Raw genomic sequence first — 26,728 nt, 5'->3', positions numbered from 1 at the left:
CAAAACCATAAATCAGCACAAATTCTGTTGAAAACTACCCAAGGACAACTCAAAACTTCAATTCAGGTTCTTGCAAAGGATCAGAACCTTAGCCCATTAAGCCATAATTCGAGTTCATAACTAAATCGATGACCAAGAAGATCGCTACAACTGTAAACACAGAAGAAGACGTCTCAGTCAGTTTTTATGTGCTATACTGGAATATCTGAGACTGACTAATTTATAATGATAAAAATTGGAGGCTGGGAAGCAACAGCAAAATGCTGGCATTGGGTATGGGCCCTTTTTGCTCCACCAAAATGTATGAAAGGCAAGAGAGAGAGTAAACAAAAGTGGCCAAATTCACCCATTTTCTAATGGCACCACTGCCACCCATAGAATGGTGTCCTCCTAGCTTAATCACCTCCACAAAATCCCATCCCTTAACATGTCTATGGCAGCAATTAAATTTCATCAAGAGTTTGGGAGAGAACAAACATTCTAATATTGTTCTCACTTCTCTTAGACATCGATGAATGCAGCATAATGAACGGTGGCTGTGAAACCTTCTGCACAAACTCTGAAGGCAGCTATGAGTGTAGCTGTCAGCCAGGGTTTGCACTGATGCCAGACCAGAGATCATGCACAGGTGAGCATCTTTACCCTCTCGTTATATCTTTCTGTAACAATCACCCAAGTAGAGTTGTTCAGGGCCTGGGCTTTGGACTCTAACAACCTTGGTGTCAAGTCCTTCAAGTCCTTGTCTGTTGCATATTTTAGCTGTGTGTCATTAAGCAAGACGCTTAGCAGCGGATCTTCATTTATAAACTACAATTGAGATTGTATGAAAGTTAGGATAGCACTGAAATAAATGGCTAGAAAGCATTTTGTTCATTAAACAGCATCTTGGAGAGTTGGATCTTGAACCCAATTTGGTGCAATTCTGAGTGTGTTTTCTGCAGCAGCCACATTACCCAAGGGTTTGTGAAAATACAAAACCTCAGGCTCTCTCCATATCTACTGAACTGAAAAGTACTGGGTCATCTTGTGATCCGTGTGTTTGGAAAGATGCTGGAGTTTGAGAGTTACTCTCCTAACACTCCCATCTTCCTGTTTTATGCTGGAAGAGTCAGGCAGCCAAGGGGAGAAAAAGTGGAGTGGGTAACTCAGCCTTTGAGTTTTGGCTCTCTGGTTAAGAAGCGAATTCAAACTTAGGAACCATATGATTTTATTTGACCTTTAACAACCCCCAAAAACCACACCTATGTAAATTTGACTAGTCAAGGTAAATGTTGAAAATAACTATTTATAACTGGACAGTGATAAAATACAGTTCACAATCATTTTGAATTACAAATTCATGTTTACATTTTTACTGCTAGTCTTTCAGATCAGCATGGATCTGTTGTATCCTTAGATCATATGCTGAGAGTTTTGAGAGTAACTGGGTCCTCTGCCCATTATAACCTGACGCAGTAACTGATATAAAGCTAAGGAGGTGTTCATCTTATTCAAGCGGGCTGAATTTCTTTTGAGTTGGCTCAGTTATTGCTTGCTCACTGTGTAATGGAGCCAATATCAATGTCTATAACTTGTGGTTGTTGGTTTTCTTCTCTTTAGACATTGATGAGTGTGAAGATAACCCCAATATCTGTGATGGTGGTCAGTGTACAAACATACCTGGAGAGTACAGGTGCCTGTGCTACGATGGGTTCATGGCATCTGAAGACATGAAGACTTGTGTAGGTAAGAAAGAAGGCAGCATCAACTAACTCACCTGCCCAGTCACAAGTACTGTGAAATCATGCAAAGATCAGTTTGTTTAGATTCCCTGTTTCATCTCCTGCCTGATATCTTTTTGTTGTGAGCCAGTAATTTTAAATTTCACCTTGGGATTGATGGCTATTTCTGTGTTCTAGAAGTATTGGCAAACTGTGAGAATGCAGTTATGTCATCGGGAACTGGGCTGAGCCTTTTTCAAGTCTTACTTTTAAGCAGCAGGTAGTGCAGAACTATTTTTTGAGGCATTACTGAGGCAAGACACTTCTGGAACTGTACTCTGGTCCATGTGAAGTCTAAGGCTTTCTAATTTAGCCGTGGGGAAGGGGCATCATTGTAGGTCTTCTGTGAAGGCCAAGGTTTGCTGGACTGGATGAACAGTGCCTCCCCAGCCTGGGTGGTTTGTGTCTTGGGTGACTGAACTCACCATTGCTCTGAATATCTGCAGAGCCATCTGTGGTCACTTGTGTCCTCTCTATGCCATTCTCTTCTGGCTTTTAGCTGGGTCTGTGATGTCATCTGGTTCTATGTGCTATCATCTCCCATAGGCCCAGGCCTAGAATTTGCTCCTCAGTAATCTGAGAATAACCTAGAACCCACTTAATTTATTTTTGTTATCTTGGGAATCACTGTAGTTTTGTTGCCTAATGCCCAGAGCCTAGAAAAGCATTTTTTTCTATCTATTGTCCACTTTCTTTTTATTTATTTTTTAGTTGTGTCTAGTGAGAAGGTCATTCTCTCTTGGCCAGCAGTAGGAGCCTAAGATGGGCCATGTGGACATTAGTTATGTGGACGGGTACTTTGCTGGTATATCTGTATGTGCATCATATGCATAGCCTGTGCCAGTGGAGGCCAGAAGATGTAGAAGTGGGCATTGAATCACTTAGGACTGGAGTTACAGACAGTTGTGAGCTGCCATGTGGGTGCTGGGAATCAAACCCTGATCCTCTGGAAGAACAGCCAGTACTCCTAACCACTGAGCCATCTCTCCTACTCTCTTCTATTCTTTCTTTTTTTAATGTGGAAACTAAATTATAGTTATCACACAGATGGAATCTGTAACACCATAAATAAAAGACCCAGATACTGGCTTCTATAGCTTGTGGATGACTTGCTTTCTGAATCCTCAGACAAGCACAAGAATCAGTTATCTTACCACAAAGTATGTTGGCTCCTAGAAAAACACACTTCTATTCAGCAGGGTTCAGTGCATTTCCTGGCCACCTGACCCTCCCACTGTGGGAAACATAAGAGCCAGGGTTACATGACTAGTTGGCACAAAAAAAAAAGTGTATATGGAGTTTCTTATATTCTTTTTGATTGAAAGCATTTAAATATAATATTTTATAATGTTTACTTTTCAAGATTTTTTAGTGAAAGCATCTAACAATTTCTTAGTATTCTATCATAGCTCTTTTATCTCAGGGAGAAAGTATTCATTACAGCAGAAACTTGGATATATGAATCATTTCTCTATCTTACAGATGTCAATGAATGTGACCTGAATCCAAATATCTGTCTCAGTGGGACCTGTGAGAACACTAAAGGCTCATTTATCTGCCACTGTGATATGGGCTATTCAGGGAAAAAGGGAAAAACGGGCTGTACAGGTAAGCTTCCTTTGTCATATCAATCAAAAAATATCAGTTAGCTAAGAAACTGCCATAATAATAGCAGTTTAACTCGGGGTTTTAGACTTGCCATTTTAACTGTGTTATAGGTATTTTGCATACAATAGTTCATTCACTTAGCTTCTATGCCTTCTGAAACTTTCCATGCTTTATTAGACCCAAGGTGAAGTCTGTCCTTCTATCTGTGAAAATAAAGATATATTGTGTTGGGTAAGTTAACATGACCGATGATGTGATTTTTATAGGTTAAGAATCATACTTTCAGGTCACATTAGTGACCATACTAGTGACTGAACATTCACACCCCTTTATCAGAGCAAGATCTTTTGATAATCTTCTTTGCCAACACTTAATTTTACAATTAAACCTGTCTTCTAAAGAAAATGTCCCAGTTTATTAGATTTTACCAGTCTTCAGTTCCTCACTGCCTTTGATGCATTACCCTTTATCCTAAATAAGTCTTTATTTGTGTGACTTAGCTAATGTCATAGGGAATTGAACCATTCTCAATCCTCTAGTTTATTATCAGTAACTTAAGAAAACCTTTCCCAGTGTTTTCTGGAGACTGTGCTGTTAAACACCAAGTGGAAGAATCCCACGATCTTGTTTTACACTTATTTAGTTGTTTTCAAACATGAAATAATGAAACTAAGTACATGGAGTGACAGAGTCAAGTTTTACTGTAACAACTTGTATTAAAGTTACCAATTATGACATATAACATAACTTAAAACATCATGGTGAGTTTGAATTAGGTAACTACAAAAAGAAACATTTAATAAGTAGTGGGTTGGGCCTGAATTCTAAAAGCTGCTTGGCAAGTCCTTGAGACTTAAACATTAACATCGGCCTATTGGCAGTTTGAGAATGTGTGGCTCCTTATCTCAATTCTATCAAAGCATTTCAAGAGAGCATCAGAATATATTTATCAGTTATAAAGCGGCCGTGTTAACTGTCAGACTTGCTAATACATGCCAGTAAAATTATTGGTGATTCAAAAACATCAGTCTGCCAAAGCCATTGAAAGAGGCATGATACTGAAAAGCTTTTATGCCCCCTCTATTGCTTTTCATGGAAAGCCTGGATAGGGGTCCTTCCTGGTAAACGGTGGAATGCTTAAACCCCAACTTGTCCATATAGATGCACAGGTGCAGATGATTCTCAGGTTCAACATTTATTATCAGCTGCCAAAGTTAATATAAGGCTTGTTGAAGGATTATGGCCCGGCAGCATGAAAATGAGGTAGACTAGTTCTGTGCTCATTGTAATGAGTAGAGGAAAAAATAAACCTCACTGAAGTTAAGCAGAAGACCATGATGATCCCAAAGAATGGAGTCTCTGGGGACGGCGTTCATCGCCTTAAGGAAAGAGTGTGTTCAACTTCATTTTCTAGAGTCCATCTAACTGGGGAACCTTTAGTGGATGGTATTTTCAGTCCTCTATCATGCTGAAAGGTTATGTTCATGCTGTAGTTGCAACACAGGTAAAAGAGATACTATGTTCAGGAACTTACATTCCAGATATGGTGTGTAGAGGCAACATGAAGTCTACCAAAACGTGTGTATAACTCTTTGCCACACGTGCATGGAATCCATTTTTAAAGGGAAATTTTTACTTTGTGTGCAGAAAACCTTGTTTTATAATTGAATTTGCAGAGATGCTGAGACTTTGGGGGACAGGAAGTACTCACTGTGCACTGGATGAGTCAGTGCCAGTGCTACGATCCAGCAGTCACCTTTTAGCAAAGCCACAAATTGAAATATACTCAGAAACACCGTCTTATCAGAAGGGCCAGAACCTTCTTTCCAGCTGCAGTCTAGGATGACTTTTCAGTTTGGCGATATCCAGCAAGTACTATGAGAAAGAAGAAGCCCTGGTTTCGTGGCCCCTTAAATATCATGGTAGCGTGGCTTAGGATATTCACATCTGCAAGAGTAGAATCTGGATTTTGTCCTGGGCTCATCTACTGGTTTCTGATCATGAGCAAATCACCGGGGTCCTCTGCCTTTAATCAAACAGTCCCCTTGGACAGAGAGCTTGGCAGTGGCATGTGGGAGAAGGGGGCTGTGTTAGGGAAGAAGAAAAAGATCCTGTGTGAATAGCCCTGTTAGCAACAGCCAAGGGTATCACACTGGACCGGAAATGACTTACACAGACAGGAACTGGCAGGAAGCCTCACACACTTGAAAACAAGTTTTTAAAAAATCAGCCAAAATGTCTTTTCAGCCTCACGTAACTAGGGCTCTTTCAGGCTGGTTTCAAATCAATGTTACAGCTTTGAGCACCATCAGGTCACCTTGGTGACGGTTGTGTTAAAGACAAGTGTTTATAATGTCCCAGACAACTAATGTAAGCGGAGATGCTTATCATGCCTAATTGGATAAACAAGACACACTATGAGTAACAGCAAAAAGAGACATTTCAATTGTATCGTAACCACACACACACTCACACACACGTGCACACCCTACTTATTTATATAGGATTTTTAAAATGAGGACCCTGGGAAGCAATTATTAAGAACACATATGCTATTTCCTAAGGACATAGTTTCATGAGAACTAAAATCACCCTCTGGGTTCCATTACAGCTCTGTCTAAATATTCCAGCTCCCTTGTCATTACTAATTGTTTCCATTTTAACAAATAAACATGTTTTCTTCTCCCAATCACATCAGCAGTGTTAAGAATCCACCCCCTGACTCACATTCCCAGCCCACACAGATGCTAAGGGCTTCATTTTTTTTTCTTCTTAAGCTTTGTCCAAATTGTGGATACTGCTGAGGGGAATGTTTGATTAAATGGTGAGGGAATGCACGTTTGCTTGAAACCTAGGATGCAGCTCCGCTGTCTCTGGCTTAAGTGGTAGGGTCATAATTTTCCTGTGACCTCCGCTGCTCATGCTAAGTAACCGTAATTGGAAGAAGATAAGAAAGACCTCGCAGGGTGCCACCCAAGTGGGTCTCAGCTTTCACTAGCTCAATTTTAAGAACCTCCCTGGTATCACATGCTCACTTTAACTGTGGATACGATTAAAATTGTTGAAATAGCTAGATATCTGGGTAATTCCTTCTCTCAAACTCTGCTCCTTCCACTTGAGAACCGTTCCTGGCGGGTCTCAGAGGCACACCGTTCCGCACCAACAGCCAGTCATCTCCCCTGTAGTCTTATCACTGCTGCTCCACTGGCTGTCAGCCTGCGGAAACTCTGTGGGTGTTCACTTCAGTTAATAGTTTTGGCTCAAATTTTGACCCAAATTAAGAAATCCAAGGAGCCCTTGCATTTAGGCTGTCACGCCCTCTTCCTCAACCCCCAATTCTAGAGATTTCCCTGTATGTCAGGACCACGGGATCAGGACCCTTGGGACAAATGGTGTCTAGGAGGCAGATAGGCAGGCATTTGTGAGGGTGGCATGGCCTCTCTCTGGATGATGCTGTGGGAGGCTACACATCCCGTACCCAAATGCTAGACTTCTGAGGTAGGCAGAGCCCTGCCATGAAGTCTGCTCACAGCCAACCCTTGCCCTTCAAGGAGCCTGACACAAAAGACCTGTGAGTCTTTGTGACAGAGGACCCTGGGCCTGCGGAGGCTACAGTGTCAGCCTGAATTTAAATTGCTTTGTTTTGCTTCGCTTCTGCTTATTCTGAAAAATGAATTTTCTGTCTGGAGCAAACTTGTGGAGAAAAGAACACATTTGTACAGAGAGAGATGTTCTTGGCAAACTTGTGCTGTTTCCTTCATGCTGTTGAAGAGTGTTTCAGTACAGTGCTTTTGTTTGCTTGTTTTCCTTGCAGCTCAGTTTCTCATGTTTGTCTGTTTGCTATGGAAACAGTTCATCAATAAAAGCTGGTGTGTGTGTGTGTGTGTGTGTGTGTGTGTGTGTGTGTGTGTGTACATCCATACTCATGCTGGCGCTGTTACCTCAGACGTGTGTTTTCAGTGTGTGACTTGCAGTCTTTCTCACACACCAAACATGTAAGCTACTAAACATGATGAGTTATATTCACAAGTGAGACCTGACTATGACCCTTGAACTGCTCTTTCCAGGTATTCCAAAGCCCACGACACATGGCTGTTTGCAAACAGAATTTCCTTTCGCCTTCAAAGCATGACGCAAAATTTCAAAAATATTTCCTTGAATTAGAATTTAATATTACATTTTAATAGTAATAGTTAAAGGAGATTTCTTCTATCAAAAGAAGTGATCATTTTCTTAAAAGCAAGGTTAACGGGAAGGGTAAAAGCATGTGAAAATAGTGGTGTCTTTGACCACTGGACAGAGGGAGAAACATGAGACACTTGGAGGCTGAATGGCCAAAGAACATGATATATGTGTATGAAAATATAACCAGACCCATCTTATCCAGTGAACATGTGCTAGTAAAAAGAAAAAATGGAGGGAGCATGTAGAATGACAGATCTGCAGGCTCTGATTAACTGAATTTAGTAAGAGGTTCATGGATGTTTCTGAGTCTGATAATTCCCAACATTTCAGACTTTAAAACAAAGTTTAGAATAAAATTGAAACTGCTAAACAAATGATCTTTGCTACTGATCTGTGCCCAAGGGAAGTGTTGGTGGACAGGGAAACTGAGTCCCGGGTTACCCTACCTTTGCTTTTTACTGGCTGTGGGGCCCAATCTCTGTCTTCTCTGAAAATTTAAACATTTGGGGAACAGAATTCTTGTTCTTTACACTTAGAAATTTTCTGGGTTCTGTATCCATTAATTTTCTTGTGGGGGATGGAACACCTGACAGAAACAACTCTTGACTTCCCCATGGCAGCGGGGCAGCTCTGCCTGTGGTGGTAGTTTGCAGGATGGCCTTTTCACGTCTTGGCCACCAAAGCAGATGTCGTCTTTAAACTCTACCCAGGTGATCACATCTGCTACCTAGGCCTTGGTATCGATCTTCCCAAGCAGTGCCACAGCTGGGGAGCAAATATTTACTCACAGGAGCCTGTTGGGGGCATTTCACACCCAGACTCTAGCAGCTCTGCAGTATCTGGAGGATAGCACACACACACACACACACACACACACACACACACACACACATACACACACACCAGTTCCTTCTTTCCACCCAAGATTATTTGCAAATATTATGACAAATAAAAGAAGGACATTAAAATAGAACTCAAAAGCTGTGATTTGTACATTCTTCTGAGACATGAGACTGCCATGCTTGGGAGCGTCTGCATTGGTTCAATGGAGTCTGATAGACCAGAATAGGAAGGCTTGCCTTCCTGAATGCCTGTGTGACATTCAGCAGGATTGTTGGCCTTCTTTATTTCTATGATATGGTGGGCTCTATTATCCAGTTACTTAAGGCTTCCAGTCACAAGTTCAAAGCTGTGTGTCTCCATTGGACTGCCCTATTACCTCTGTCAGTTCATGTGACTGTTGAGACCACATTAAAGTTAGCCTAAACAACTTGCAATGATCCATAAAAATGTTCTTTCCTATGTATTTTCATGTCATGGTTATCTGTGACATTACAAAAGAATTCTGTAAGAGAAACCTGTTGTTATTGTATTTTGTGCTTGTGCCCAAGCCATTCTAGGCTTAAGATGGAACATTTGGCAAGCCACCAGTTCCTTAACACTTGCAAGCTGTTGAACCGAGCTTCATGAGTAAATGAAAGGGTAAATACAGCTAGCTTACCTGGTGTCTTTTCCAAGCCACTATTTGAGCGATCACTGGAAATTCTTGCAGCATTTCCTGTGCCTGTCTTATTCTTCTTGACCCAAGTTTTGTGTGAGGTATTGGTTTACATTTAAAAATCATAGAATCATATCCATGAATATTCATTCCTAGTAAATGACAGAGTTAATTATGAAGGTAACTCCTTATGTGCTGAGTTTGTTTGAGGGGTGGGGGAAATCACCATAACATTTTTACATAGTCTCTTTTAGCTAAATTTGAAATGAAATTTCAGGGAATGGAGAATTTTGAAATCATTTTTGATTTTACTAAATACTAATCTGGTATTTCTTATTCTGGCAAAAGTTCTCTCTAGGTTGACTTGAGTTTTATATGAAATATACAAGAAGGCTAAGGGAAGCTAAGAAGAGTTACATATTACCTTAAGCAACATTTGCTGCAAATGATTGAAGGATCATACAAAAGTAAAACATAGTGGGATAACACTGCTTTAAATTTAAGAATAAAAATATGTAATTCAAAAGTTTTCTGATGTGCAAGCATTGCCTTTAAAGATTGAAAAATGCATAATTACCTATAGTTGTCTTAAAAATATATTGCCAATAAAAACATGACCGTGAACACTAACCAGAAGGTCTTTAGGCCATTACCTTTTAAGTTGTCACTTGGAGAGAGGTTCACTTTGCTGAGAGGCAGCTGTATGCTCCCAGTAGAAATACGGAGAGTGGAAGTTAACCAACAGCAAATGCAATGACCACGTCTTTCCTTCTTTGTAAATTAAATGTAAAGCTGTTCAGTAGGGAGCTTAGCATCTTTGTGGATACTAAGTCATCTGTATTATATGAGGGTAAGGATGAGAGGGAATTCACTTTTGATTATTTCAAAGTCATTAAAAAGACCAAAAAAGCTGCTGTGTAGAACTTTGTTTCTAAAGCACTGATTGTTTTCCAGACATCAATGAATGTGAGATCGGGGCACACAACTGTGGCAGACACGCTGTGTGCACCAACACAGCGGGGAGCTTCAAGTGCAGCTGCAGTCCTGGGTGGATTGGAGACGGCGTTAAGTGCACAGGTGAGCAGGAACAATAACAGAAGTTGCACTCATGAATCACGCGGATTAGAAACATGAAAATACCGATTTTATGAAGTCAAATTTAATTTGTATGTTACTCAATGTAAATGAGGTGGTATTAATAACGATGTAAACTTTATTCCTAAGATCTGGATGAATGCTCTAATGGAACCCACATGTGCAGCCAACACGCTGACTGTAAGAACACCATGGGGTCGTACCGCTGTCTCTGCAAGGAGGGCTACACAGGCGATGGCTTTACCTGCACAGGTAGGCTTACTTTGGAAACAACTGTGTGACTCTTGTTGGAAAGCGTAATATCCCACATCAGACCAACAATTCTGTTTGAAGACTGGGGCATGCCGGTCAAGTAAAAAAAAAAGACTGCTTTCTGAGATTAGATTCCCCATGGAATGAAACATTGGAGGCAAGTCACCAAGGAACCCTCAAACAGCTAGAGCAGTGTGTGTGTATGTGTCTGTCTGTCTATCACATCTCATATATATGCATACATGTGCAAATACATACATATGTATGCACATATATCAAATCTGTATAATGACATCACTATTCTAAAGCAATTCATATTACCTTTGATGTGTGTTCACCTTTGTTTTGGTGTCTTGCTGTGCATATCAAACCCAAGGTAAGCTTGCTGCAGGAAGACACAAAAGGGCAGAGGGGGCGGTGCTCTGCTGGAGGAAACAGTACAAATTCCCACACGTCATCACCTTCACTGTATATTAGCACAACAACAATTCAGAATGGCTCTTAAGGTTTTCTTTTACTTTATGACGAACTCATGAAACATCTACCCTCTCGTCACTAATTACAAGTCACAGAATTAGCACAAACTTGTTATCTGAATCTAAATGTCTTACTGCATAATTGTGTGACTGCCCTGTCACACAGACAGTTACATGTGCGTGTGCACAAAGACAGAACTTCTTGGGTCAGGGCTTTAGGATTAAATAAGAAAGACCCTTACCCATTGGCCATAAATAGGTAATGTGACTCAGAGCATAAATTTAAGTTAATTAAATAAACTGAAGCGCTAATTTCTTTCTGACACTGAATTTAATAATAATGTGTCAAGTAAGTACAAGAGAAGCCAAGGTTCAGTGAGTGGCTTACTGAAAGTTTTACCATAGCTGAGACCATCTCTGCGACCCAGGGATGTTTTGTCTTATTTTCGTGGGGAAAATGTTTAAATTACACTTGTTAGGCATCGATGCTTCACAGGCTTGGTATTTATTATTAGTGATCTTGCCAATCCACTTCCTCTGTCACCCCTTTGAGCTGAGCCTGATGCCTGAGAGATGAGCGCACACTGTGACATGTTCTTTCGAATATGTCCCCCCGTGAATGACCCTTCTTGTGAAAAGATCTTAGCCTGGACAATGAGTTTGACTTAGCATTCACTTTGCAGCACTGGTGATCACTTAGCGTTCGGAGTTCTGAATCTGTACCCCATACTGCTGCATATTCGTTATTGGCATTCATAAGAGAAAACCAGTGGATGTAAATTTCTCAAGCAGGAACTATGATGAAGTACAGTTATATTCAGGAACTTGGCAGTTATAAAAATTATAGGGCCTGAGGCATTGCAAAGCACTTGACTGCAAACGTATGGCTTGTGTTTCTGTCTGCAGACCTCGACGAGTGCTCTGAGAACCTGAATCTCTGCGGCAATGGCCAGTGCCTCAACGCCCCTGGCGGGTACCGCTGTGAATGCGACATGGGCTTCGTGCCCAGTGCTGACGGGAAGGCCTGTGAAGGTAACTGTGGGGAGGCTAGAAGGGGTCTTGCAGGGCTGCAGGAGATTTGCTTATTCAAGCATTATGACTTTTTTCTATTTTAAACTTGAAATATGTTTTTGCCTTCCCATTTAAGCAACTCTGTTCAGTTGGTAGAGGGGTGTGATGGTTAATATTGTTGGCTTCAAAGGATCTATAAGCACCAAGAGTCAAGCTCCCAGCATACCTGTGAGGGATTTTCTAGATTAGGTTAACCAAGGTGAGACTTGTCTTAACTCTGATGGCACCATTTATAGGCTGGAGTCCTGAATTCACAAAAATGAGAGAACTCAAACTGCATGCTATCTAGCATTCATTGCCCTCTGCTTCCTGACTGGGGAAGCTTGTGTCACTATGGCTTCCCTGCTGTGACTATGTGTGAGCTAAAATAAATGCTCTTAATTTTAATACTTTTGGGGGATATTTTGTCACACCAACAAGCCAAGTAACTAGTATAGAGGGTTAATCCTCAGGTAGACCATTTCTGTTTATGAAGAGAAAAACTGAGCCAAATATTCTGCAATGCTAAATCATAGAATGGACATAAGAGAGAAACAATGACCATGTACATTTAATTCAGTGTGATTCAGTAGTCCCTACTTCTGGAAAAAAGAACTGTCAAAGCACAGGTCCCCTCGTGTTCTGTTTGAGGGTTGTCTATAAATACAGAAGCATGGCTGTAAATCTCTGCCAGCCTGCAGTTTCTGGAGGTCAAGGCTTCCAAATAATGACAGCAGGCAGAGAGTTTGCTCCTTGTGTGGAGTAATGTCCCAAATATATCTTAGAACGTTCTCCAGATATCCACACATGAAGACTTAGTACAGGATTTGACATGTCCCTGGAGGAAAATTCCCTGGAAGAGCACCGCTTGCTTTGGTCTCTCGGCCTCAAGTTCTGTCTTTCTGGGGAGTGTTGTTCAGACAGCAAGAGTCCTGGGAACCTGTTAACTCAAGAAGGTTTCAATTAGGAAACAACAGATTCTTCTCCTTACTCACACTTGTCAAATATAAGCACACTGTCTTCATTCAAAGTAATTAGGGCCTACAGTGGGCTCAAATGATTTCAGGAGAAGTAAATAGATGATAAGGACTGACAGAAGTTTAGGCAAGTCCCCATTAGTGAGTTAGCTGATAGTTGTTCCTTGTTAAACAGATATGAATTCAGAATCACTCTTCAGCTGTGTCATACACACTGATTTCTGTACTACCCCTAGTTACAAAACGCTTGGGCGTTCTTTATCATGTTCATGTTAAAAATGCTGCACTAATACAAAACTTCTAAGACAAGAAACTAGATCATGGCTTTGCTGGTGAGTCTAATGCCTTGTTTACTTCTGCACTCCCAAACCCAGGAGAAACAGGTACCGTACCACCTTTCCTGAAACAAACAGGCACGGGGCAAGTGTTGCTTCTCTTAAAACTTACAGGAAGCTTTTGTTTGCTTGTTTGTTCCTAATATAAATCATCACCGGCAAAGTGGTCACGCCTAGTTAAAACAGTCTCCGGCCTGAAAATGGGGGTATTCATCACAGAGCACCCCAGTGAAGTAGTGGTGGAGGCCTGGAAGAGGCCTCAGCAGGCACACAACAGAGAACTAGGGATGGAGGGTAAAACTGAATTTTAAAGCTGCCCCAAAAAGATCTTAAAATTTTAGTTCACCAAAATTAGAGAATATATAGATAAGAACAACTTAACAATAACTCAAGAATTTAATCTACCTTGTTCTGTTTGGCTCTTGCTTTACAAAAGTAATGTAGGCCCATATCAAATACCACAAAGGAGATATTCAGCCTATAGCTTGGCATTTGATGGGGTCTGAGGAGCCTGTCACTAGCAAGGCTTCTGTGTGCCCACAAATCCCCCACACATCTAGGGAACTGCTTTGATTGATATCAGGTAGACTGTTTTTGCTTTATGCTAATATCCGTTGCCTGATTTTACTGGGTGGCTTTTAAAATGGAAATTTTTTAAAAATCTCCTTCTTTTTGTAATTCCTCCCACAAGACATCGATGAGTGCTCCCTTCCAAATATCTGTGTCTTTGGAACTTGTCACAACCTCCCAGGCCTCTTTCGCTGTGAGTGTGAGATTGGCTACGAGCTGGACCGAAGTGGTGGGAACTGCACAGGTACGGAATCTGTCATGTTAAAGGTGGGCTCCCGGGGATCCTGGGGTGGGCGTGGGGGCGTTACCAGGACCACACAAGCTTCTGAGGAAAACAAAGGGAGAGGAAGGCATGCAGAGTCAAGCATTTTCTCGACCTGATGAGGTGTGAGGATGCACAGGAAAGAGGCAGGTCTGCAGGCTTGGACCTGAGCTTGTGGCCCCAGAGGGATGTTTCTGGGGCGCTCTTGCTATGTGCCATTTTCTTCCCTCCCTGAATACATCTTCAGAACTTCCTTTCAAAGGCCCTGCCCTGGGTTTCTGGTTTGCTCCTTGTACATTTCCAATACAATACCCATAGCTTTCCATCCATGCTCCAAGTACTGACCTCCAGAATACCTGATAACTATGGCTGCCCATGCATTTGATCTATGTGTGGTGGTGGTTGGGAGTACAAGGAGGTGGTTAAGAGTCTGTGTGTGTATATGTAGAGCCCAGGGTCACCATCTAGTGTCTTCCTCTATTGCTTTCTGCTTCATTGTTCTCTCATTGAACCTAAATTACAGGCTGGCATGAGTTCCTGGGGCCTTCTTCCTCTGAGTCCTAGGGTTATGTGTGTACAGGATATCTCAACTCAGGTCCTCATCCTTGCATAGCAAACACTGTACCCACTGAACCATCTCCTTAGCTCAACGTAATACATAAATCATTTTTGTAGAACCAAGGACTCCCAGGGAACACAAGAAAAAACATTAGAACAATTACAGCCACATATCTCTCTTTGGTACCAAGAAAAGGCTGACAGTCATGGACACAACAGTTTCTTTCTTAGCCTGCCCCCTAATCAAGGTACAGAGGAAGCAAGCCCCATCCTAGAGGACATTAGGGTTTCCAGACCTCAGGAACACCAGCAGACAAGTGTCCCGATTCCCCAAGCTGTCCTATCCAAAGCCATTTGTCTAGCTTAGGGGATTTCTTAAGCATTGAACATAGAGACAAGGACTGTACAGAGTTAGAATCTATCAAAAGAAAAAACCCATGTCCTCAATATCTGGAATGTTGTATATATTTTTGGAGTAGAAACCAAAAGGGAAATGTCCGGGACAGCATCTGTGCAGGGAGAGACTCTATGAGCTTGAAGAAACACTCCAGGTCTCCTGCATGTGTGTGCACAGAAGACGGTGCACACAGCCTGCTCCCAAGTGCACCCTGGAACATCTTGCTCTACTTTGACAAAATAACATGCCACACATATTAAATGTATTGTTTTTATAAGCCTATGTCTGAAATTTTCGTTGACTGAGGTCAAAACAATGTTTTGCTGTTAGTTACCTTAACTGGAATATTTTTCTTAGCTCCAAAGTTACATTTTGTTCTGGTGACAAATTTGAAGGGTAAACACATTCAGGGGGTGGGGTCTGGATCAAGGCTTGTGACACAGTTCCTTCCTGGGGAGGTGCCTTTTGGAGGTGGGACATTGCGTCACTAGGCATAACTGCATCTAAGAACTGATGGGTTCTTGTCAGGAGCCATTGGCTAGGTGCGACCGCCTTTGGGGGTGTCGGTCCTCACTGGACACTGGTTAACTCTGCCCATTTGTTTGACTGTAGATGTTAATGAGTGTCTGGATCCAACCACCTGTATTAGTGGGAACTGTGTCAACACTCCAGGCAGTTACACATGTGACTGTCCGCCTGACTTTGAGCTGAATCCAACTCGAGTTGGCTGTGTCGGTAAGATCCTTAAAGCTTCCCTGAGACAGGTACTGGTTATTATTTTAAAATAGTAACTCAGTGGTTCATCAAAAGTAATAGTATAATTTAAATATTTCTCAAGCATATTGTGTGCTCTGAGCTTTCTTTTCTGAAGGAAAATGGCCAATATATATTCTTGGGCATTTTTCAGCTTCTCAATAAAAGTAATTATGATTTTTAAACACTTTCAGACATGAGTTTGACTCTATCCCTCCTTCTCCTCCAGTAGGAAGGATTTGCCTGACTTTTTTGTTTGTTTGTTTGTTTGTTTGTGTATGATAGATACTCGTTCTGGAAACTGCTATCTGGATATCCGGCCCCGAGGAGACAATGGAGATACAGCCTGTAGCAATGAAATTGGAGTTGGTGTTTCCAAGGCCTCCTGCTGTTGCTCCCTGGGTAAAGCCTGGGGAACCCCGTGTGAGCTGTGTCCAGCTGTGAACACGTGTAAGTGAACAGCCTGCTGTCTGTTGTTACTGTCTCAGACCAATCCTCTCTAGTTGCATAAAGGAGACACGACTGAAGGAGGAGCTATTAGTATCTCTGTTTATGACAGGAAAGGCAGGTTGTTCTCATCAGGCTACTCTCAGTACATAACAGTACAAAGACTCCCTCTTTGGTTTGCCCTCAAAGTTTGTGTAGGGTAGCGAGTGTCTCCTGTTCTGGTAAGAAGATGAGATTGCCATAATGTTTCCAGGACTAGGTTTTCAAGTATATTTGAATGGAAGCTTCATAATTCGATTTGAAGGGAGCTTCTGTCTTGTACCTGAATTTACAATCAGGAGTAGCCAGTCTGGCCAAAGTCAGTGCCTGCTGCTTCAATGGTGCATGGAATAAACGATTCATGTCTTGATGGAGGTCATTTATTTACCCCTCAAAATATTCACCAATTATGTTGAGAAAGATGAAGTAGTCAGAGATCTGTCCTCTCAGAATGTTCCACCTGTTAGGCAGAATAGGACCCAAATGTAAGAGCACTGATTCAGCATAGGACTCGACCAAGAAGAGAGAAGAATAGGCACAGAGTCACATTTGATAGACTACACGCACTAGGTTCACGTTAGGAGTCTCTGAGTGGTGGCTGTGTGACCTTTGCCAGATTAGCATCTTAGGCATGAATGCAATCACTAAGGCAGAACAGAGACAGAGTCTAGCAGGTGCCACACCTATTTTCCTCTTCAGAGAGGGAGGACTTCGTTCACGTTGGAAGTGGGTGCTGACCACTTTGTGAACTTTTGATCTATACTTTGAAAAAAGGACATGACATAAGTGAGGAGACACCCAAAAGAGGGGAAGAAGGAAACTAAAGGGGGACGAGACCCAATGTCACTGACATTAAGAGGAGAGACCCCAGATTTGGATTTGGGAATATGGAAGTCAGCTATATAAATGAATAGTGATTACCAAAAGGTCACTAGCTCAAATTAGAATGGAAATTTAAACATATATGAATCCATGGGGTTTTATAAAAGCAAGGGTTTTATAAAAGCAAGGGCCTAGCTCAGGAAGACTTTGATCATTATGAACGAATGAGTTTCGGGTTCTTTAGGACGATGTTACAGGCTGGGCCCCCGTCATTCACATGCATAACACTGAAAGAATGCTCTATGAGGATCCTCAGAGCTTGACAGATGCTGGGGGAAATGGATTTTTTTTAATCAGGGTTTTGGCATCACATGTGTGGCCCAGAGGAGTGAGGAAGATATCTAGACATCATGGAGGGCCGTGGGATGAATGAAGAATCCCCTAAGCTCTGTTTGGGTAGGGTTTTAGAGACAGGCTAATGACCATTATTAGAGGAGATGGGGGCACCCAGGAATGAATGCCAAATGCAATCAGAACAAGTGAAGTTGGCAGGAAACAGAAATGGAGAGGAGTTCTCTTTAAAGCAGCGATAGTATAGAGAAAGAAATGTCTCACAAGAGTGTATGACCAGAGTCACTGATGGTTTCCAAGGTCGGCGCAGCACACTTATGTTTGGGAAGTGATCCATGTCTGCTAGGATGCTCACTTGCTTTAAATAGCTAAATAAGAGCCAAAGGTTCTGGAAAGCTAGAATTTTCTGTCAGATGTGTCAGCATTTCTCCTGAAGATATTAGGAACTCAGGTGGAACTTTTTGTTTCCATAGCTGAGTACAAAATTCTTTGCCCTGGAGGAGAAGGTTTTCGTCCGAACCCCATCACCGTTATATTGGAAGGCAAGTATTTCTCCTTTGTCTTACCGTTTGGATGACCTGGGTTGATTGTCATCCTGAAGACATGCTTTGTTTTCCTTCTGATAGACATCGATGAATGCCAGGAGCTTCCAGGGCTGTGTCAAGGGGGGAAATGTATCAACACCTTCGGCAGCTTCCAGTGCCGCTGTCCAACTGGTTACTACCTGAACGAAGATACTCGAGTATGTGATGGTAAGTGATCCCTTGTATGCTATGTTCTTTCACACTGAGTACCTACTTACACCCCCAAACCAGGGTATAGTTACCCAGAAATTGAGGGGTTAACAGTCTAGCTTCATAGGCCAAACTTGGGCTAAACAATGATCTTTTTTTTTTTTTTTTGGTCTTTACAAGACAGGGTTTCTCTGTATTGTTTTGGAGGCTATTGGTCCAGCCCAGCCTCGAACTCACAGAGATCCACCTGCCTCTGCCTCCCGAGTGCTGGGATTAAAGGCGAGCGCCACCACCGCCCAGCCTAAACAATGATCTTTAGACAATCCATTTTCCCTAGACTAGCAAGCCTCTTATCTCTGTGTACAGGGCAGTTATAGGTTCTTCTTCTTGTCCTTAACCAGTGTTTCCTGTACAAGTGTGTTCAGATGAGCCTCTCCTTGGGGGGGGGGGTGTCTTTAAGATAAAACCAATGACCTTATTCACTTATTTAAAAATGAAGAATTTTGATCATTTTTTGATTTGGAAACAATTAGCCCAAGGACTGAGTAGCAGCAGGTGAGGGGGAATCCATCTACTTTCAGGATTCACAGGACCAGTTAGGGGAGACTCCTTCTCAATAAGAATTATTTGAGCATCGCCGGGCGTTGGTGGTGCACGCCTTTAATCCCAGCACTCGGGAGGCAGAGGCAGGTGGATCTCCGTGAGTTCGAGACCAGCCTGGTCTACAGAGCTAGTTCCAGGACAGGCTCCAAAGCCACAGAGAAACCCTGTCTCGAAAAAAAAAAAACCGAATTATTTGAGCATCACAGTGCATTAGCATTAACGCTCAGACTCTCAGCTAACAAATACTCCCATGAACTGCCATGTTTGAAATGGAGAGGCACTAAGGGTCCCTCCTACATTTCTTTACAGTGAAGATTTAGGATGCTGATGGCTTCCATCTAGATTATATCTATGGACATATGAAGTATGTCATCATCTTTCTGAAGTATATTTGACAGCTATGATTTTGCGCCATTTCCATCTCTCAGTGCTTTGGGGGAACATTAAGGACTGATTTATTAAGGGCTCACATCAGAAGGCGTGATGAGTTCCTTTGTAAGCCTTCTTTGTTGAAAACCTGACATAGAGAAGGGACACCCACGGGCTGAGTACCTGCTGCTCACATCTGGGTTTCAAGTCCTCCGCATGGAGGCTTTGCTCTGCTCTCAGCATTCCCACTGACACTCGACACCCGCCCGTTCCAGGCGAACCTCTCATAGCCACATAACACCTCCTCTTTTGGGTTACAGACGTGAATGAGTGTGAGACTCCTGGAATCTGCGGCCCAGGGACATGTTACAACACCGTTGGCAACTACACCTGCATCTGTCCTCCAGACTACATGCAAGTGAACGGGGGAAACAATTGCATGGGTGAGTGTGAGTGGGCTCTCGTCTGCAAAGGCCAGTCAAGCTCCTGGGGTTTGGCGTTGCTTCTCTCCTTTGAGCTGTTGTAGTTCAGTTCACCCCACCCCCAGCGTGCCCCTTGTAGACCATAAGTTTGGCATTTTCACCACTGTGTGTGGGTGGTTGAGGGTTTCTCTGTAAAATGCCATGTTGGAAGATGCCAAACAGTTTAATAGTACTGCTTTTGTTTGACTTATAGGTGTGTCTTTATACAATTATATTACGGCACTGACCCACAGCATTAAAACATCATGAGAGGAAATAAGAGGCCCACTGCCAAATAGCAGTGGAGAATTGTTACAAGGAGCATGGGTGGAGGGCCGTGTAAAGTTTGCTAATGCTGCACTACGTAATGGCCTCATTCTGTGGCACAGAACTCCAGAGAGTGCCTTGCTTGCAGCGGCGTAGCTAGCCGAGAAGCTGTGTGTATGATGGTTTTCCGCTCTTACCACAGCTGGATTACCACATACGCTTGCTTTTGGAGACTCCCGTTGAGCTCTGCTGTGTTGTGGAGAGCCCACGGGATCACCAGCCCTTCTGTTCTCCTTTCTTCTAGACATGAGAAGAAGTCTATGCTACAGAAACTATTATGCTGACAACCAGACCTGCGATGGAGAACTCCTGTTCAACATGACCAAGAAGATGTGCTGCTGCTCCTACAACATTGGCAGAGCCTGGAATAAGCCCTGTGAACAGTGTCCCATCCCGAGCACAGGTGACATTTGGTTTCATGGCTACCATCATTAATAAATTGACTAGGAATTGCTAGAGCATGTCAATCTGAGTAAAAAGAGAAAAGAGTGTATTCTTTATTTCCAGAGGGAAGACTTGACCTCTTTTTCATTTGCTGTGGTCCTTTCTGCTGAAAACCAAGTGGCAGAATATATTTTCTAACTTATATCCAAATTCATAACCAGTCCTGTAAATTCAACATATCGCAAAAATATAAACATTGCTAGCATTGCTAATATTAAAGCACTGGAAACATCAGGGAAACCAATGATGACTAAAGGAATGGATTTAAAACTAGCCTTGGGCTGTGGGAAAGCTCTGTGTATAAAATCACTTGCCACACAAATGCAAGGACCCTAGTAGGAATGTTGAGAACCCACATGAAAACCAAACACAGCAACCAGGGTGGAGGGTGAGGAAACCCTTTCTCCCATACTCTCATGGAAGGTCATTTTTTCCTTCCGTGTCTGTGTTACAGGCAAGGTTACATCTGTAGTATTTTCAGATGGAAGTATTTCTATAAATATTTGCATAGTTATTTCTCTGCCTGAATTCTTGCTCATCCCTGACCTCTTCCCCTTCTTTGTTTAACTCTTGCAGATGAATTTGCTACCCTCTGTGGAAGCCAAAGGCCAGGCTTTGTCATTGACATTTACACTGGCTTACCCGTGGGTGAGTTTGAGTCTGTGAGTCTGTGTGCTTGTGAGCATGGTGGGGGTGCTCTGCTTCAGTCACTGTGTTAAAAGCGGGGGCGGGGCCGTATGCACACCATCATTTTCCTATGTTCGCCTTTCCTTTTCTAAGAAGGGAAAAGTATTAAAGGATGTCTCAAGTGGTTTTGAAGTGCCATGATGTGAAGCCCTTTGCAGTGCCACCTAATGGTCAAAAACCTTTACTGCTCATAATTAAAGGGCCCAGGAAGTCTTTTTTTAATGTCTTTTTTTATTATTTTTAAATTTAAATTAGAAACAAGATTGCCTTACATGTCAATCCCAGGTCCCTCTCCCTCTCCCTCCCCTCCTCCCATGCCCTTCCACCAACCCCCCATCTCCCCCTCTCCCAATCCCCACTCCTTTCCCCAGGGAGGGTGAGGCCCTCCATGGGGGGTACCCATAGTCTATCATTTCATCCAGGGCAGAGGCTAGGCCCTCCCCCAAGAGTCCAGGCTGAGAGAGCATCTCTCCTTGTGTGATGGGCACCCAAAGTCCATTTGTATGCCTCCTCTGGCCTCCATTTGAGTCCCTTGCTTGGAGAATTTCATGAGTATAAAAAAATCTTTTCAGAGCCAGGCAGTAGTGCCTCCTATCTTCAATCCCAGCACTCAGAGGGAGGCAGGGGAGGCAGATCTCTATGAGTTCAAGGCCAGCCTGGTCTACAGAGTGTGTTCCAGCACAACCAGGGCTACCCAGAGAAACCCTGTCTCAGGAAAAAAACGTCTTTTCAGTATGAGGTCTCATGTGGGAGCTGAAGCAGACCCTGCCATGGAATAGTAGCTTGTACTAGATTTAGAAGTACCGTGGATTGAGAAGTGTTGTGCAGAGGTTAGCCAGCACAGGCAGTGTCCTTGCAGTTTAGAAGCAAATACCACCAAAGTTCATGGAAGCTGCTGCATTCTTATTGTCTCCCTCGTGTGATTTATGTCCATCCTTAGATGCCCCCTAAGCCTCTGCAACCACGTCTGGTAGCAGACGCCGCCACTTGCTTTGTCTTGCCTTATTCCTAGTAAGTAAAACCCAAATCCACATCACCCTTTCAGTGACCTTGTTTAAGAAAACAAGGGCCTGGTCCAGCAATCAGCAGGCTTTCTCAGCGCCAAATCCATATGGCTCTGCAGGCCAGTCAACATCCAAAGAAACTTCATGGTTTGGAAAGAAAAACTGCTAAATGACATTGGCATGGAACACCTGGCCTTAGCTACTCTGTTTTTCTCTTTCCCAAAACATCTTTTCATCTGTCTAGAATCTGTGATTGGGAGGTAAGTGGCCTCTAATGCTAATGGGTCTCCATGGGCAGTTGCAGGCATGTAACCCAGCAAGGCTGGCCTCCACAGTTGGCAGTGAGCAAAGACTTGAAATGGCATTAGCACCATCCACTAGGAGACCTGGGAAGACCTCCCAGCATCGTGTCCAAATTCCTTGTTTTCCAGTGGAAGAGACAGAGGCCCAGAAAAGGGAAGGGACTCACCCAAGGCCACCTAGATAATTAGTAACAGAGCTGGAAAGGGAACCCAGTCCTGACTCACAATTTGCTTGGCTTCTAGCTCTGGGCAGCTAGGAACATGGTATTTAGCAATGTACTTGGTGTTACCAAATTCCACCATGACAAAATACTTAAATGATTGTAAAGTCTTGTTTGAGTGTGTAGCCCTCCCTTTGAAAGGTTTTAGAAGTGTTGGCATATAGAGTCCATTTCTGGGTGGCTAAAACTATATGGCATGTTTATGAATCTTGTCTTAAAATATAAACTTCTCCAAGCAGAAATAAAATCCAGACAAGGAAAGAGAAAAAAAATTTAATAATATCCTTTTGCTATTTTGTACCTAACAATGACTAGAGATTTGATTCAGTCTGTTTTTGCTAAGCTGGATAATAACACATTATTCCTATTCAGAACTAACAGGTGTGGTTGACCCTGTTTCATGTTTTAACCTATACCAAAAGAATTGGTTCTAAATTAGTTTTTGTTTGCAGATAAAACATAAGTGTGATGTTACCTCACATGGATATTTAACATTGTTGTAAGAATCTAAAAACAAAATTGCCTGTATTCAAAATAGTGGTGTTTTGAAATGGTATCCTTGAAGGGTTTTTTTGAATTAGTTGTTTAGATTAGTAAAACAATGGTCATGGCAACCATGGTATTTTCCATGCCCTTGTGTGGTTATATTTCTCAGCCATTTCTTTCCCGTTTCCACTCCCTCTGTGCCTTTGGCTGGTCCCCTTTGCCCCACTTCTGCTCCCATTCTGCATGCATCCCATCACCCTATTTCACCTCCCTGAGGACCTTTCCTCCTCTCTCATAGTCCCCTTTCTAGTCTCAGTCTGTATCTCCCTTGGAGATAGATGCTAAACTGTGTTTTCCATTAAGGAGGTCAATTTGTTTTCAGACAAAGTCAAACTCTTGAGAAAGGGTCTTAGATAGGCTGGTTTCAGGGTGTGTTCTTTTCAGTTTTCTGTTGTTCTTACAAATTCCACCTTAGGGCTGGAGACATGGCTAAATATTTAGAACACTGGCTGCTCTTCCAGAGGACCAAGGTTCAGTTCCCAGCACTCATATGTCAGCTCACTACTGCCTGTAACCCCTACTCCAGGATATCTGATATGTTCCCAAAGACATGCATACAGGCAAAATACCAATAAAAATGAACAACCTCCACCTTAGCCCATGGCTGTCCTCTTGCAACTCTGGCAAGCAAATATCCTATGGAGTCTCCTGATTATATTAAGAAAACAAAGTGCCTATAGAGTAACAGATACCCCTAGGAACTAGAGATCGGTGTGTGTAGCCCCACATATTACATGCCTGCCCAACTGAGATGGTCTGTCAAACTCTGACAGGCAGATAGAGGGGCCATCCAGGAGAAGATGCAGACAAGCTCACACTTCTGGCCTTAGGTAACAGTCTACCATGACAGTTCTTCCTCACAGCTGACCGTGTCTTCAATCAACCCCTCCTCATCTGGCATACGTGTTACTCAGTAGATCCAAAAGTGGTCCCTACCTTACAAATTGGATGTTTTCAAACAAAACCTACCCCAAAGGATATGGAATCCACATAGACACATGTGTGTCTGTCTTTCCAATCTTGTCTTCCACTTTCATAGGACCGTGGACCACACTGTTGCTCACAAGGGGCTTTTCTGTTTCTAGATATTGATGAGTGCCGGGAGATCCCAGGGGTCTGTGAAAATGGAGTGTGCATCAACATGGTTGGCAGCTTCAGGTGTGAGTGTCCAGTGGGATTCTTCTACAATGACAAGTTACTGGTCTGTGAAGGTGAGTGTGACTATACCACATCCACAAATGAAGAAACTGGCAAGCTACTTAGCAACACCCTTGCAAATTCTACAACACTGGACTCAGCTCAAGAGCCAGAATAGAAAAATACATTGTAGGAAATTCTTCCAGCATTGAAAAAAAAAACATCCTTTTAAAAATTAATTAAGAAAAGCACATGGTAGAAACCAGCATGAGATTTCATAGAGAAAAACAAAACAAAACACTTTTTTTTCATTAACTCCTGGGGGAGGGAAGCTAGGATGTTCAATCTAGACCCTCATTCCCCCCAACACACAATATATTAGTTTCCCAGCTAATAGGAAAAAGCTTTGAGTTCCTGGGTGTGTCAAACAGAGTGCTTTTGTTTCACTGTCTTCAAAGCAAACACAAGAGGATAATCATCTTTAGCTAAATGTCAGGGTCAGTGTTTTGTTCGAAGCAGAGATCTGTTAACCCAAAATGAAAATGGAAACAGTGGTGAAACCAATATTCCAAATGCGCGAGAGACTTCTAAATGGCAAGAAGAACAGATTTGATTGTATGTGGAGAGTGTTGGCGTGCATGCAGACGGACTTCCAGTTGCCTCCTGCTGCCATGTATACATACAGACAGAGATTCTGGGCCTTCCTTGAAACACCTCACACTCTTTCCCTCCAGCAGGGAAGAGAGCATTCTTTCACATTTTAGTGGAAGAGACATTGATGCGTATTAAATATGTGGTGTTCTCCAGGATAACTGGAGTTAGTTTCTACTTAATGCTTCAGCAGCAGGCCTCTATCCAAATTTTGCACATTATAGAAAGGTTGCATTATTAACCCTTGGAGTACATGTGATGGCACATGTGTCAATTTGTTGACACTAACAAACCTGCTCCTCTAAATCAGGGACAGCTTATGGTCCACACACAGTTATGTTCCATTAGTAACCACATACTTGTCAGGCTCTCTTGCCAGCTCTCAACCACTGTGGCCAACTGGACACGCATCACTTACCCGGCTTGTTATGTGTGGGCTGTGGGCAGGGGTGATAGCCAGTCTGAGCCTTTTTCAGGAGATAGCCAGTTGAGAGCATGGCCCCAGCTGTGGTGTTTCCAGGAACCACCAAGAATCGGGTTCCTGTAGGAAGAACAGAAAACAGCAGATCTTATCGTGCCGGAGGTGGCTGTCCTCTTCTTGGCTTTTCTCTTTCCCTTCTGGTACATGTCTCAGGATGCCGGCCACTTTTGCCTTGCACTTTCTCTTATGTGCACTTGGAAAATTACCCAAATACCCCTTTGCCACTTATATTTGCCAAAAGTGCTACCCTTGGCCAGGACACATAGGCAAGGCCACCCATGAGTAAAAAGTCAACCCAGACCTTGCAACATACGTGAGATTGAAACCCTGCAGCTGGGCCAGGGCAAGATTCCCTGCGCAGGGAAGACCCGGCATGCTTCACCCACTGGTTCTGCTTACAAAGGCATCAGGAAACAGACACATTCCGAGAACCTTAAGAAGAAAAGTCCTCTGACTTTTGGGTTCCATTGCACAAATGATTCTTCTTGAGGTGAGAGTTTCAATGCACTCCGCTGCTTCCTGCCGCATTCTCAGCTCCCAATGTAAATCAGCAAACGAGGGCTGCTTTCCTGGGTTGTCTCAGCCATCCTGAAGTTGCAATGGATTCCTGGACTGTTTTGGGGGATGTCCGCATTTATACTTTCCACAAGGAAGTGCGTGAGCAGATGTTAGGCTCTCGTGTCACAGAAGCGCCTGCCTGTCACACCACTTGGCTCCTATGGCATGGTTGACTCCTGTTTCTTCACAATTTACAGTCAGGGCAAAACTTGTGGGTGAAATAGTGCTGTATCCCTCATAACACTGGCATGCTGCTGCTCACAGGCCTATTGCACAGAGAAGTACAGTCCACCCCACCTCAGCCACTCCCACTCCCGGAAGTGCCACCAGTGGTGGGCAGGTTTTCCCACCATAGAAGCACAGGCCTGAGAGACAGCCTGATGTATTTCTGTTGTGGCTTTTCCTGGGGAGTTCTGGACGAACATTTATTCACTCCAGGAAGTGTGGGGTGAGGGATTCCATTCAAGAGCATGCGTGGCCATAGGCAGGTGCATCAGGGAAAAGCCTCCCCTACTCCATCATGGGGGACAGTTCATGAAAGCTGGTTCCCTAACAAATGACTCAACTTGAAGGCAGCTTGCATGGCCAGAGTCTCCTCTCCCGGGATGCTGTTTCTGCCTTTCTCCCTTGGGACTTACTGAGCCTTCCAAGTTCTGTTCCCTCCCTGAGCCTTTCATGTCTTGTCTCCTGGGGAATAGGATCCACCATTGGTATTGTACTTCTTGGCAATAGAAACAACTTTATAGTGTTGCATATATCTACTATGAT

At 43.0% G+C, this 26,728-nt stretch overlaps 1 protein-coding gene across 2 annotated transcripts in view; it reads left to right on the top strand.

Annotated features, from left to right (window-relative positions):
* Positions 1-26,728, top strand: part of Fbn1 (fibrillin 1) — a 202,614-nt gene that overhangs the window by 140,054 nt on the left and 35,832 nt on the right. For both annotated transcript variants that reach the window (XR_005877372.1, XM_013112353.3), the window contains exons 30-44: positions 506-628; positions 1,600-1,725; positions 3,243-3,368; positions 10,006-10,128; positions 10,276-10,398; positions 11,781-11,906; positions 13,928-14,050; positions 15,636-15,758; positions 16,062-16,226; positions 17,909-17,977; positions 18,062-18,187; positions 19,462-19,584; positions 20,174-20,332; positions 20,950-21,021; positions 24,219-24,344. Coding sequence is in view for 1 of the 2 variants with exons in the window: in XM_013112353.3 (XP_012967807.1) it covers positions 506-628; positions 1,600-1,725; positions 3,243-3,368; positions 10,006-10,128; positions 10,276-10,398; positions 11,781-11,906; positions 13,928-14,050; positions 15,636-15,758; positions 16,062-16,226; positions 17,909-17,977; positions 18,062-18,187; positions 19,462-19,584; positions 20,174-20,332; positions 20,950-21,021; positions 24,219-24,344 (1,833 nt within the window). In the remaining variant the exon portion in view is untranslated. The remainder of the gene's footprint in view (positions 1-505; positions 629-1,599; positions 1,726-3,242; positions 3,369-10,005; positions 10,129-10,275; positions 10,399-11,780; positions 11,907-13,927; positions 14,051-15,635; positions 15,759-16,061; positions 16,227-17,908; positions 17,978-18,061; positions 18,188-19,461; positions 19,585-20,173; positions 20,333-20,949; positions 21,022-24,218; positions 24,345-26,728) is intronic.

Source organism: Mesocricetus auratus, unplaced genomic scaffold (genome assembly GCF_017639785.1).
Source record: "Mesocricetus auratus isolate SY011 unplaced genomic scaffold, BCM_Maur_2.0 Super-Scaffold_100004, whole genome shotgun sequence".
NCBI classification, from domain to species: Eukaryota; Metazoa; Chordata; class Mammalia; order Rodentia; family Cricetidae; genus Mesocricetus; species Mesocricetus auratus.
This window is presented reverse-complemented; position numbering and strand designations above follow the sequence as displayed.